Genomic DNA, 10,860 nt, shown 5'->3' with positions numbered 1-10,860 from the left:
TGAGGAGCTAAGAACAAAAATATATTATTCTCACTTTGTTACACAATGTTGTGAAGCTAGAAACACAAAATAAAAAAGGAGGGCAAAAATGGAACAAAGAATTAGCTCAGGAACTATCAATCAGAGAAAGACCACTGACCAAAGTCTTTTGATTTCTTGAAGCAGACAATGATCAAGTATCTTCTTTCCCAGAATGTACTAAAGGAGATAAGTCTAATTTAGTTTTTAATGCTGTTGAGAGTTCCATTTGCAGGAGTTCATGAAGGGACTTTCCATCATGAGTGTACACCCAGTTTCTTCCAGTCCAGTCATAGCGCTTGGGTCCACTAGGAAACAGAACACAAGCACAGTATAAGCACAGGTTAAACATTTCTGAAATGTGAACACTTCCAAAACAATGACCAAAGGATCTGAAACACTGAAGTTCAGGAAGTGGCAATAGCTAAAACAAGTGGTAGTAAAACAGGTATGGGCTAGTACTCAGAAATTACCAAATTATAATCCCAATTCTAATACCAATTCCAACACATGACCTTGAGGAATTACTTAGCTCAACTGAGTTCTTAATGAATTTCAAGCAACAAAAGTAATCCTGTTACACATCAGGGGAACTAGTTGTACCTGAGTATGCTATCTGGTTCATGACTTGAGAGCTCTCTTGCCTGACTTCATTAGTTCCCTCTATAACTGTAGCTGTGAATAGTATACAAAGATGAACTGCTACAGAAATAATCTTCTCTCCCTTAAATAGTGACAAAATTGCTAACTTAAAAAAATACGCTACCACGTAGGAGATCTATATTTGAGAGCTCCTAGTATCACTGGATGCTTGGTGGGTAAATCCAGACCTCAGTTCAATTACAAGCCCTGATCACCACTCCTGTTGTAGCTTTAGAGCCACGGGGCCAACCTTTTTGGCATGCCTGCCACAAATTGGTCTGCACACTCCCCAAGTGCCGCTGAACCCTTTCCCTTACCTGATATGCTTTCTTTTGCCTGTCTGGTCCTCCCTGACCAAGCTGCTGCTCTGGTTTCTGTTCCCTGCCCTACCCACCACTATGCTGCCTACCCCTCCCCAATTTGCCATGTGCCATATGCAGAGGTTGCCTATGTCACTTGTAGCACCCATGCCACAGGGTGGCCACCCCTGCTTTAGAGGTTAGCTCACTCTGTTACTCAGCTACTTGCTGGTAAAATGGGAATAATAGCTGAAAGGCACTGTAAGAATTAAGTTAAAACTGCTTTATTAGTAGTAATTGTCTTGCAAGCCTGAAATGCATTTTTGTTAACATTTGCTGGAGAAAAGGAGGAGACAGAAAGGAGTAAAAAATATCTGTACAGAATGAACAAACAGAAGAAAGACTTCAATACTTTCTTATCTCTGAACTTACATTTCTAGGTCAAATTTCCTTGGGATTAAAAGTGATTCAAGTATGCATGCTCTGTAACAAAACAGGCTGCCCTGTATATATACAGTAGTCTGCAGAGTCTAAAAACTAACAGAAAACCTGACACATTAACATCCTCATTTACAGTATTGCAATGAATAATCTTCAGGGCATAAATAAAAGCCCATATAAAGTTAAATCAAAAGAATTGTGAACTTACAAAAACATCTAATTTGCTGTATATGAACTAATGGCTAGAATTAGGTGCTCCAGTTATTTTATGACGTGTTTCTCACTTGTATAAATTTAAATGTAAGCTTTAACTATCCAACACTTTAATGCATGAGATTTTGGAAGACAAAAAGAGACAAAGCCCAGAAAAAGCTAGAATGGCATATATTTGATGGAAACTAGTCTAAGATGGCTATTTCAATAAATACCTAAGAAACAGAAACTATATATATATATATAGTGTATATATATATACACACACACACTATACTATATATAGTATATATATATAGACAAATGTTGTGAGTTGTTTTCAAATTTTACCTAGTAAATATCAATTTATACTACTATAAATATATAAAATTGTTATATGATTTAATAAATACTAACTGAACTTTACAGTTTGAAATACTGCATAAATATTTAAATAAAATAAATAAATGCAAGCATTTTGTTGAACTCAACCTATGAATGCCAAAACTCTGTATAATAACTTCATCTCTCACAGAAGGAAGCTAACAGATTTTATTCATTTGTTAGCTACCAATATTTAAGCCTTGTTTATTTTTGGACTTTGGGCTTTTGCCCATGCCGTCAATAGACCGCACAAAAGAGACACTGTTTGAAAGTAGCACACCTCCTCTTAAATTTGCTAATTGTGTACAGCTATACAAATGCAAGCTTAGTCCACCTGACTGCACATAAAGCAAGGCAGTCAGGAGCCAAAGAGATTTAACAGAAGTTTCCCGTTTTTCTTTGTGGTTTGATTGCTAAAGTGGCCTTGAACCACTCAACAATTTTACATTTATTGTGCTGCTCCACCAAACCCAACAACATTCAAATACTGATCAGCAATGGCAGCAGTGTTCATTCCTTATTCCCTAGCACATCACATACAGAAGATACAGACATCACTGTCAAATGTGCAATACATCCATATCTTAGATAAGACAAGTTGTTTCAGGAGGAATTGGAAACCTGAACAAATATGTGGTATTTTCTTCCAAGACAAACAAATTTACCACACTGACATAAGCCAAATGAAAAAAAGCAAAACCTTTACAAAAATAAAACAAAAACGGCAAAACACCTTCATAAACAACATACACAAGCACATGCATGAAAAAATCACTTTAGGGATCTTTCAGCAGATATAAGTTTTGTTCCTTCCGTCATTCTTGAAACATATTAGAACTAGTACTAAAACTATAATTTTTTCCATAAACCCATTATGCAGGAACTTCTTAGCTCATCTAGTGTTGGCTACATAACAAGTGTTCAATAGATCCAAACACAATATAAACTCCTTCACTTTTTACTTTCCAGATACAGATGAAAAATTGTATGTTGTTGCTACAACAACTATGTTCTCACTAAACAGAGCCTGAATTGGTATTATGCTTGAAGTAAAAAAAAAATCTTGCTCAGATTCTGATACACTGTCTCCATGTGCACAAAAAAAATAAAATGTATTTGCTTGGTTGTCTGTTGCCTCCCTACTGAAGTGTGGTATCTTGTTGATTTAAGATAGTAGGATTCTGAGAGAAGAGAATGATTAGCAGCCATAAACAATGGCTATCTTGGTGCCCTGTATATCCACGTCAGAAAAAGGATACAATAAAACAATTAAAAATAGAAAGGCAAATAATTAGAAACTCATATCTAAACAAGCTGTTAAAATGTATTTTGTAAAATTAAGCCTAATACACAATAGTTTGATCCATTTCTGATTTTATAGTTAATATGTTTTAGTTCAGTTACCTCCAAGAAATCTACCTGGATAACTGGATCGAGTGCTTAGTCTTTATCCATTTTAGTGAGGTAGGCCCATCATCAACAATAAAGGGAGAAAGTCCTGCCCATCCCACAGCCCCATCAGTGCTGCTCCTGGGATAGCAGCGCAAATTTCACAGTGAGCCTCCTTATGGCACTCTTTCAACACATTCTGCATCTCCTAGTCATAACCAAATGCAAAACCTGGAATGGATCAAACTACTGTAAAAGAAACAGTACAGGACTAAGCAATCAAGACCTTCATATTATGAAACTTGATAAAAACCAAATGTTGGGAAAGCACACAAAACAAACAAGCATATAAAAAAACCCAAGAAACCCACACGCTTAAAGAAGAAAGATCCACCCTGTTTAAATATAAACAGTTTAGAACATAACCATCCCATCTCTTTTTCCAACTGAAGGGTTTTTTTCAGTCACAGCTGTTTAGTTGTTCTATGAATAAGCTATAAACTGTGGTTTTGAAAACTGGATATTTAAAATATGGAATGTAATTTGTTTTATAACATTATACTACTGCACTAATCTGCAGGATGGTGCGCCCTGTCCTGTCAGTCATTATCTCAGTGTAAGCAGCAAGGACTTAGCACATCACTACAGAAAAATCAAGTTTGATGTATGGGTCTGAAAAAGGACTAGTTACAAAACATGTGATCGGGGTATAAAATATTTCCTGCAGGAATAAGAGATGCACATTTTACTTCAATTTAGTTATCAGACATTTCATAGCACATATCCACTTACCTAGTAGGAGATGACAACCAAATCTGTTTGTTTGGCGTCTGCTTGTTGATTACATAGGTTCCCATGTCTCCACCTAATGTAACTGTTAACACCCCAATCTAAAACAAAAAAATATTCATGCACATTTACTTAAGAATTTTTCCCCCTAACATAAAGCTCTGTCAGTTCAACAAGCAAACAGCATATGAGTTGTCTGTATCATAGGTAGAAATTAAAATGAAAAAAAATTCTAGGTCATTTTGCCTTAAGGATGGATCTGGAGAGAGAGGCCACCATTAGTTGTGGGAATGTATGTTGGTCACTATGATGATGTGTATTGTGTGTGTGTGTGTGTAATCTTCCTGCAAGCTCATCTGGTTATGGACTGGGTCTCATATGCACCCATCACAAAGTTAGCACACAACTGTGAGCTGTGAACTCTATTCTGAGACTGCCAACAAATGTGCTGCTAATTAGTGTTAAATCATCAAGTAGGAATCTGGTTCTCTAAGAATACAGTTGAGACCATCAATTAACTTCACAAAGAACTCCATAGTCATCAGACAACCATTAGTTTTGTTCATTACTAGACAGGTGTGGCCTAAAGACAAGAGGCTCTATAGCCAATTACAGAATCTGCGAGCCATTCAAGTCCACCTAACTTTTCTGTCCCTAATTGTAAACAGTCTTCAAGCAAGTGGCCAAGCTTGTTACCTAGTAACCGTGATGAATTGCCTAGATTCTGATTTATACTGCAGGAATATTTCACTTCTAAACTGTTTGAGACATGTTTCATGTCAGCTATCTCATTTACGCAACACTTTCCTAGAGTCTTTCTTTTCTATGCATCTTTCTCCCATCGTGAAGCTTTATAATTTTCATAAGTTTATTTTAAAGGACAACTATTGCTTGTCTAACACTCGCCTTCCAAGTTCTAACTTAAAGGATGTAAGAAATGTCATTTGGATTGAATTAACCTGCAAGTGACAGAAATTACACTTAAAGGGAAAAGACAAAAATGCATTGTAAACTATATACTGTGGAAATGCATCAGGTATTAGAACAACCAGACATTCCTTTTTCTCCCTATACCAGATACTATTTCCACCTAACATGTCACTGGAATGAAAACGAATGTGTTTTCTTGGTCATTAAAAGCTCAGTTTTCCTGTTTCTCCATGTTCTAACACCTGCATGAAACAACACAGATAACTGAACAAAAAGTAGAAATGTTAGAAAACCTCAAGTCCTATGAATTATTCCTATTTAAACTCTTACATAGAACTATTCTTTCTTCTAACTAATATACAACATTATTCAACATTTCTATATAATGTGCTGTATGATAAAGAGGTACAGGTGGCAAATAGGTTTAAAAAAAATAATGAGAACATTATACCAAGGCTTATGCCATTACCCAAATGCAAGATGATTCTTGCTCTGAAACCTAAAATTAAGTGAAAGTTATCTTCAAAACCTGGAGGGCCAAACACTTACCCACTCATTCTGTTACATTAATGAAACACTACTTCAAAAAACAAAGGAAATTATCTTAGTATTTTAAAAATTAAAACATGACATTTGAAAATTATTTTACTATATTACATGTTGTTTAATGAGCAATTATTGCATGCTTCTTTGGATACTATAATTTCTGTTCTGTTACCAGGATTACCCTCAAAAGGAATTTTTTCCAGCTCTCCAAGACAGTAATCATATACAAGTTAAAAAGGTCAGAAAAACTGAAAACCTCCAGCTCTATTCCAAGTGCGCCACCTTGCGGCTTTTCATGTTATTATGGTTTTTGGTTTTGGAAAGCCAAGGTGATAGCATAATTCACTTCGAATCTAAATAGTAATTATGTGTTATCACATACAATACCACCTATCTATCAATAAAATGCTGCTAGACATTAAAACAAATGTAAACAACGTTCTCAGAACCTTTCAGTGAGGAGATGTCAAAAAGCACCAGCTTTGAAAGCTACAGGAGAGAAAGGCAATTTAAGTACTAAAACATCATAACATGAATCTGAAGAAACACCCAGACTACAGAAGTCTCTTATTTTTCTGTTCAGATTTTTATGCATTCTTTATGGTGAACAGAAACTGAAATGCTAATAACGTCTGGTTGAATAGCAGTTACTGAACAACACATCACTCTAATTCATTGGAAAACTTAGTGGATAAAATTCTGAGTACAAGATCAGATCTACTAACAATTAGCATTTACTAATTGGAAAAAGGGGGTAAACCTGGTAAAATGTGATGTTTCCATTGTGCGTGTGTAAAATAAAGAATGGGCATTGTACCCATGAAAGGTTATATAGGGATAGAGTTCAGGTCCAGAAGCCTCTGTGCAACACACAAAAGCTACAGTTGAATTCTCCTGTCAATAACCCACTTATACATGCCTGAACCCTGATCTGGCGGAGACAGTAGGCAGAAACCTCTAAGTAGCAGGCATATAGATAGGAGCAGCCACAATTCCACAGCAAAACATGGTGTTGTGAAGTCAAAACGCGGAGTCTTTCTAACTCCTGAACAGCACAGCAACATAACACCCTATTAACTCCACAAATTATACATAAAACATGTAAGTATTTGAAAGAAATAGTAACTACTGTCATCTTTTAATCTACTAATTTTTCTTGAAGAAAGTGACAGGGGAATATTGCTATTATCAGTTTCCAAAACAGTTTCTAAATTGTGTTGAGAATGGCTAACTATCATGAAAAAGACTTCACTGTTTAAGCATTAACTGTTACACTTCTTCAAATCTGATGGTACCAAGAAGACAGCAAGTGTCTCTTTTCACCAAAATACAACCAGTAACCTCAGATATAGTATTTAAAACTGATTGTTGGATGTATTTCACAGTTTATTCAGTGTGACCTGTTTCTTACAGTAAGATGACTAGATGAAGCCTCTATTACTAAGAAAAACCCCCCCTATAATAATTACATAAAAGCATAGAAACTGTAAAACATACCCCAAAGGAGACATCATAATCTTCTGGTGTAAAAGCCTCCTCTGCTAAGTCCTCAAAGAACTCTACCAATGAGTCCAGTGTTTCTTCAGCCAGTTTTTCATAAGTAGTTTCATCTAAAGAGCTGAAATACCACAAAAACAAACTCAGGATTACTAGGAGCAAAACACCTTTCACTTTAGATTGAAATGATTTTTCTTACAACCAAAACAAAACATAAAAATCATCTTGGTTAAATTGTAGATATGAGATAAATCATGTGCAAGTGGAGAAGCTTTCTAATAAGCTGTGTGCTGAAAAGCACATTACATATTCAGGTGAAACTCTGGAGCTTGGGAATAAGGATACTTAATGAGGCAATGGGTGTTTGTTCCCCCCTCCCCGCAATTATTACTGTGCCTACGATAGAGCCTCATTATATTTACCTTTCATTACTCAAAGTTCCTACATTTCTTAAATTCATAAGTTTAACATTCTTGTTCTTAGACCATGTTCCAAAGGTTAATTGCTGCAGATGAGACTCCTAAAAAGAAGTTAAATTAAATGTTAAAGTAAAATATTATACAACACCATATTTTTTATTTCTTTAACCTAACAAAAAATTGCCTGTAATGTTAAATACTGATTATATTGCAGGACCACAGAAACAAAAAAATCATCATAGGAATCCCACTCCATACATCTACGAATTTTTGAGGCACTCTTGCTTTTACTATAGACAGGGAAAAATGTCTTGTTTTTAAGGTACTGGACTAAGAAAGGTGATCCAAGTCTTATTCTTTGCTCTGATAGAGAACTATTGAGCAATCATGGGTAAGTCACTGAGGTCAGCATTTTCAAGTGGCCACTAATGTTGTGTGCTTGTTATCATGCATGCCCGCTCTGATCATCAGGCTTGACTAGCATCCACATCTCCAGCTGAAAGCAAATCAGAGCTGTGGATGTTCCTTGCCCTTAAGAATAAAAAACCTCCCCTTTGGTAAAATGGTGTATTTCCATTGCAACTGCATTACTAAAAGGCTCAGACACAGGCTTATTAAACAAATATAAGGCAGGACAAGGTAGAACTTTTGGGTGTTTTTACACGTGCTCTGGGTGGCTAACTAGCACGCTCCAGCAGACTCGTCTGCTAATTAGCATGCGTCAAAGCAGGCATTGGGCACATGTATAAGTGCTGTTAGAGACTGTAACTGATTCAAAGGCATAAGCTTTTGTAGGCAACAGACTATTTCATCAGATGTTCTCCCTATCAAAAAGTATCTGAGAAAGTAAGACATTTCCATATGGTGACAGCAACACTAGAACTGTTCCAAATCTACAAACTACAGTTCCACATACTGAAAATGACTGCCCAAATAACTAACAGAAATTTACCATTAGTGCAAAAATGCACTAGGCCAGAAAAAGAAATGCAGAGCTATATTGGCTTTATCTTACTGCCACTATTAAGGAAAAATTAAATTAATAGACGGGTACTATTTGAAACATCTCCTTTCTATCCAAGCAGTCAGAATCCAGGTAAAAAGCAAAGGAAAGTATATTTCCCAGATTTCTTTGTGCTAGAATCATGGACAAGTGACTGAAGTCAGAGAAAAAGTGGTGGTTGGTCAATCCATAAAAGAAACACACTCACACATATTCTATAAGTCATTTATGTTGCAATTTTTAGCACTTGATTGCAGTGACAACAGAGCTAAGGGATTTTATGGCAATTACTGACATGCAAAATGTATCTCATTTGCTTTCCTATTCAACCAGGGCATTCAGAGAATGTTGATACTCAGAATTAATTGGTAAAAGTGTGTTTTATGCCTTTAGCTTTTGTTCGGGAAAATTAAAAACAGGGATTGCAAAGGAGATCAACCGTTCTAAAATACTTCTGTTCACATGACACAGAATCAGTCTGGATGAGGACCAAAACACAGACTACTGGAATGATCTGCTCATCACGTGATCATGTGTTCTGTCAATAGAGCAGGGAGCACAAAAATATAACACCTCAAAACAATAACCCTTTTCATTTGGATCCTCACCACTTTGCTGACTCGGGTCAAAAAAAAAGAAAAGAAAAAAGGAAGAGTGCCTCAGAGCCCACTTCAGTCAGTGGTATCAGATCCTGAAAGGTGCTTAGGCGCCTGAAGAAGTAGATAGGTACCTAACTCTACAATTTCAGAACTGCTCCTATTCTTAACATTCAGCTGCTATCTAACCATATAGGCAGCCAACCCTGCTTGGCACATAAGTTTGCCCCAGTTAACATGATCTGTCCTACAGACCTAAAGCCCTAACTCAAGCCAAAGCCCCAGAATGGGATCCTCTAGCTATCCTATCAAGGGGGCCTGATCTCAGACATGTCCAAAGGATGCCCAAACTGTATGTAAGCCACCTAGAGGAAAAGAGCCTGCACACCTTTCACAAAAAAAGACAAGCAAGAGACAACAGAATCAGTCTGTCCTTGTGATTAGCAAAATTCACATGCCTCTCAGCAGGCTATTAATATTCTTGCAGTGGGTGTCTCTGTTCTGCTGGAGTTGTTCAACTCGTCTGCTATCCAGCTCCCTTGCTGACCCAATGAAAATTTAATTTACACACAATGGAAGAGACTGAGCAGTGTGGCTGGGGCACTTGTCAAGACCCTATACCAGTCAGGTAGAACTAGTATCTGAATCCAGGTTCTGAATTTCCCAGGCAGGTGCCCTAGCCACTAGGCCAGCGGTTCCCAATCTGTGGTACATGTACCACCAGTGGTATGCAGACAACTTGTCAGTGATATGCATTAAACAGATTTATTATAATTACTTCATTTGACCAAAATTTGCTGGTGGTACTTAAGGCTGAACTGAAAAATGTGCTGGTGGTACTTAAGGTTGTATCATTTTAAACTGGTGGTGTGCAATCTGTCACAGCTTGGGAACTGCTGCACTAGGCTATGGTTATTTTGCTCTCTCTCTCTCTCTGTGTTTTTTCATTAATGGGATGGAAAAGTGGACAAGGATTAGCTAAGGATCTGCCTGGTCTTAAAAGACTAGTTTGGGAGGAGGAGGTATGAGGATGGCAGGCAAAGAAAGACACCTCTCTAGACTACCTGGCTAGGTGCAGCAAGTCAGGCCTATAGCTCTCCTCTCTATATGTCACTCCACACTTGCTGAGGAACCACTAGGCTGGTTTCAAAGAATTTCCCCCTTATGCATCTCCACATATTTGCTGAGTGTCCTGGCTCCCCGTCTGGGATGCACAAAGCCCCTGCCCTGCCTTTAGACTAGGACAGCCAACTCCCTTGCTTTGCTCAGCAACAGCGGTCAGGCGCCGGAGCAGTCTGAAGGCAGGCCTAGGAGGCAGGGCAGAGGCACACTTTGCAGACCAGTGATGCCCAACCATTTGGCCCTATGGGATGGATGGGCAGTGCCGGGTCCCTCAGCAGGTCTATGGAACAGGCGCAGCAGGGGCTGACAATGCCTGGGATGGAGCAGGGCTTGGAAATTCGGGGGGCAGGGAGCAATGGCAACTCCCACTCCTTTGCCACCAAATTGCCGAACCCAGGGGGTCAGGGCCATGACTCTAACGGGGCCGGATGCCAGCCCCGCCTGGAATGGACTAGCTGAAGCAGAGATGCTCCCCCTATTATTAGGTCAGAGGCGGCCTGCGTTCGGCGGTGACGTCACAATGCCCCACAGCCCGCTTGGACCTCCCGCTCTGCAGGGCTGAAGCCAATGGGGGGCGCGGCCCGCCCGTTCCC

At 38.3% G+C, this 10,860-nt stretch overlaps 1 protein-coding gene across 3 annotated transcripts in view; it reads right to left on the bottom strand.

The window, feature by feature from the left end:
* The window catches only part of PIP5K1B (phosphatidylinositol-4-phosphate 5-kinase type 1 beta), a 172,640-nt gene continuing 161,780 nt past the window's right edge, over positions 1–10,860 (bottom strand). For 2 of the 3 annotated variants that reach the window (XM_025202980.1, XM_025202981.1), the window contains 4 exons: positions 7,550–7,647; positions 7,128–7,248; positions 4,158–4,255; positions 1–326 (listed from right to left, as the gene is read on the bottom strand). In XM_025202980.1, the coding sequence (XP_025058765.1) occupies positions 173–326; positions 4,158–4,255; positions 7,128–7,248; positions 7,550–7,647 (471 nt within the window). In that variant the 3' untranslated portion in view covers positions 1–172. The remainder of the gene's footprint in view (positions 327–4,157; positions 4,256–7,127; positions 7,249–7,549; positions 7,648–10,860) is intronic. The other variant, XM_025202982.1, reaches the window with a different exon arrangement.

This window comes from Alligator sinensis, unplaced genomic scaffold (assembly GCF_000455745.1).
Source record: "Alligator sinensis unplaced genomic scaffold, ASM45574v1 scaffold308_1, whole genome shotgun sequence".
In the NCBI taxonomy this organism is placed as follows: domain Eukaryota; kingdom Metazoa; phylum Chordata; order Crocodylia; family Alligatoridae; genus Alligator; species Alligator sinensis.
Note: the sequence above shows the minus strand (reverse complement) of the source record. Positions and strands in the feature narration are given on the sequence as shown.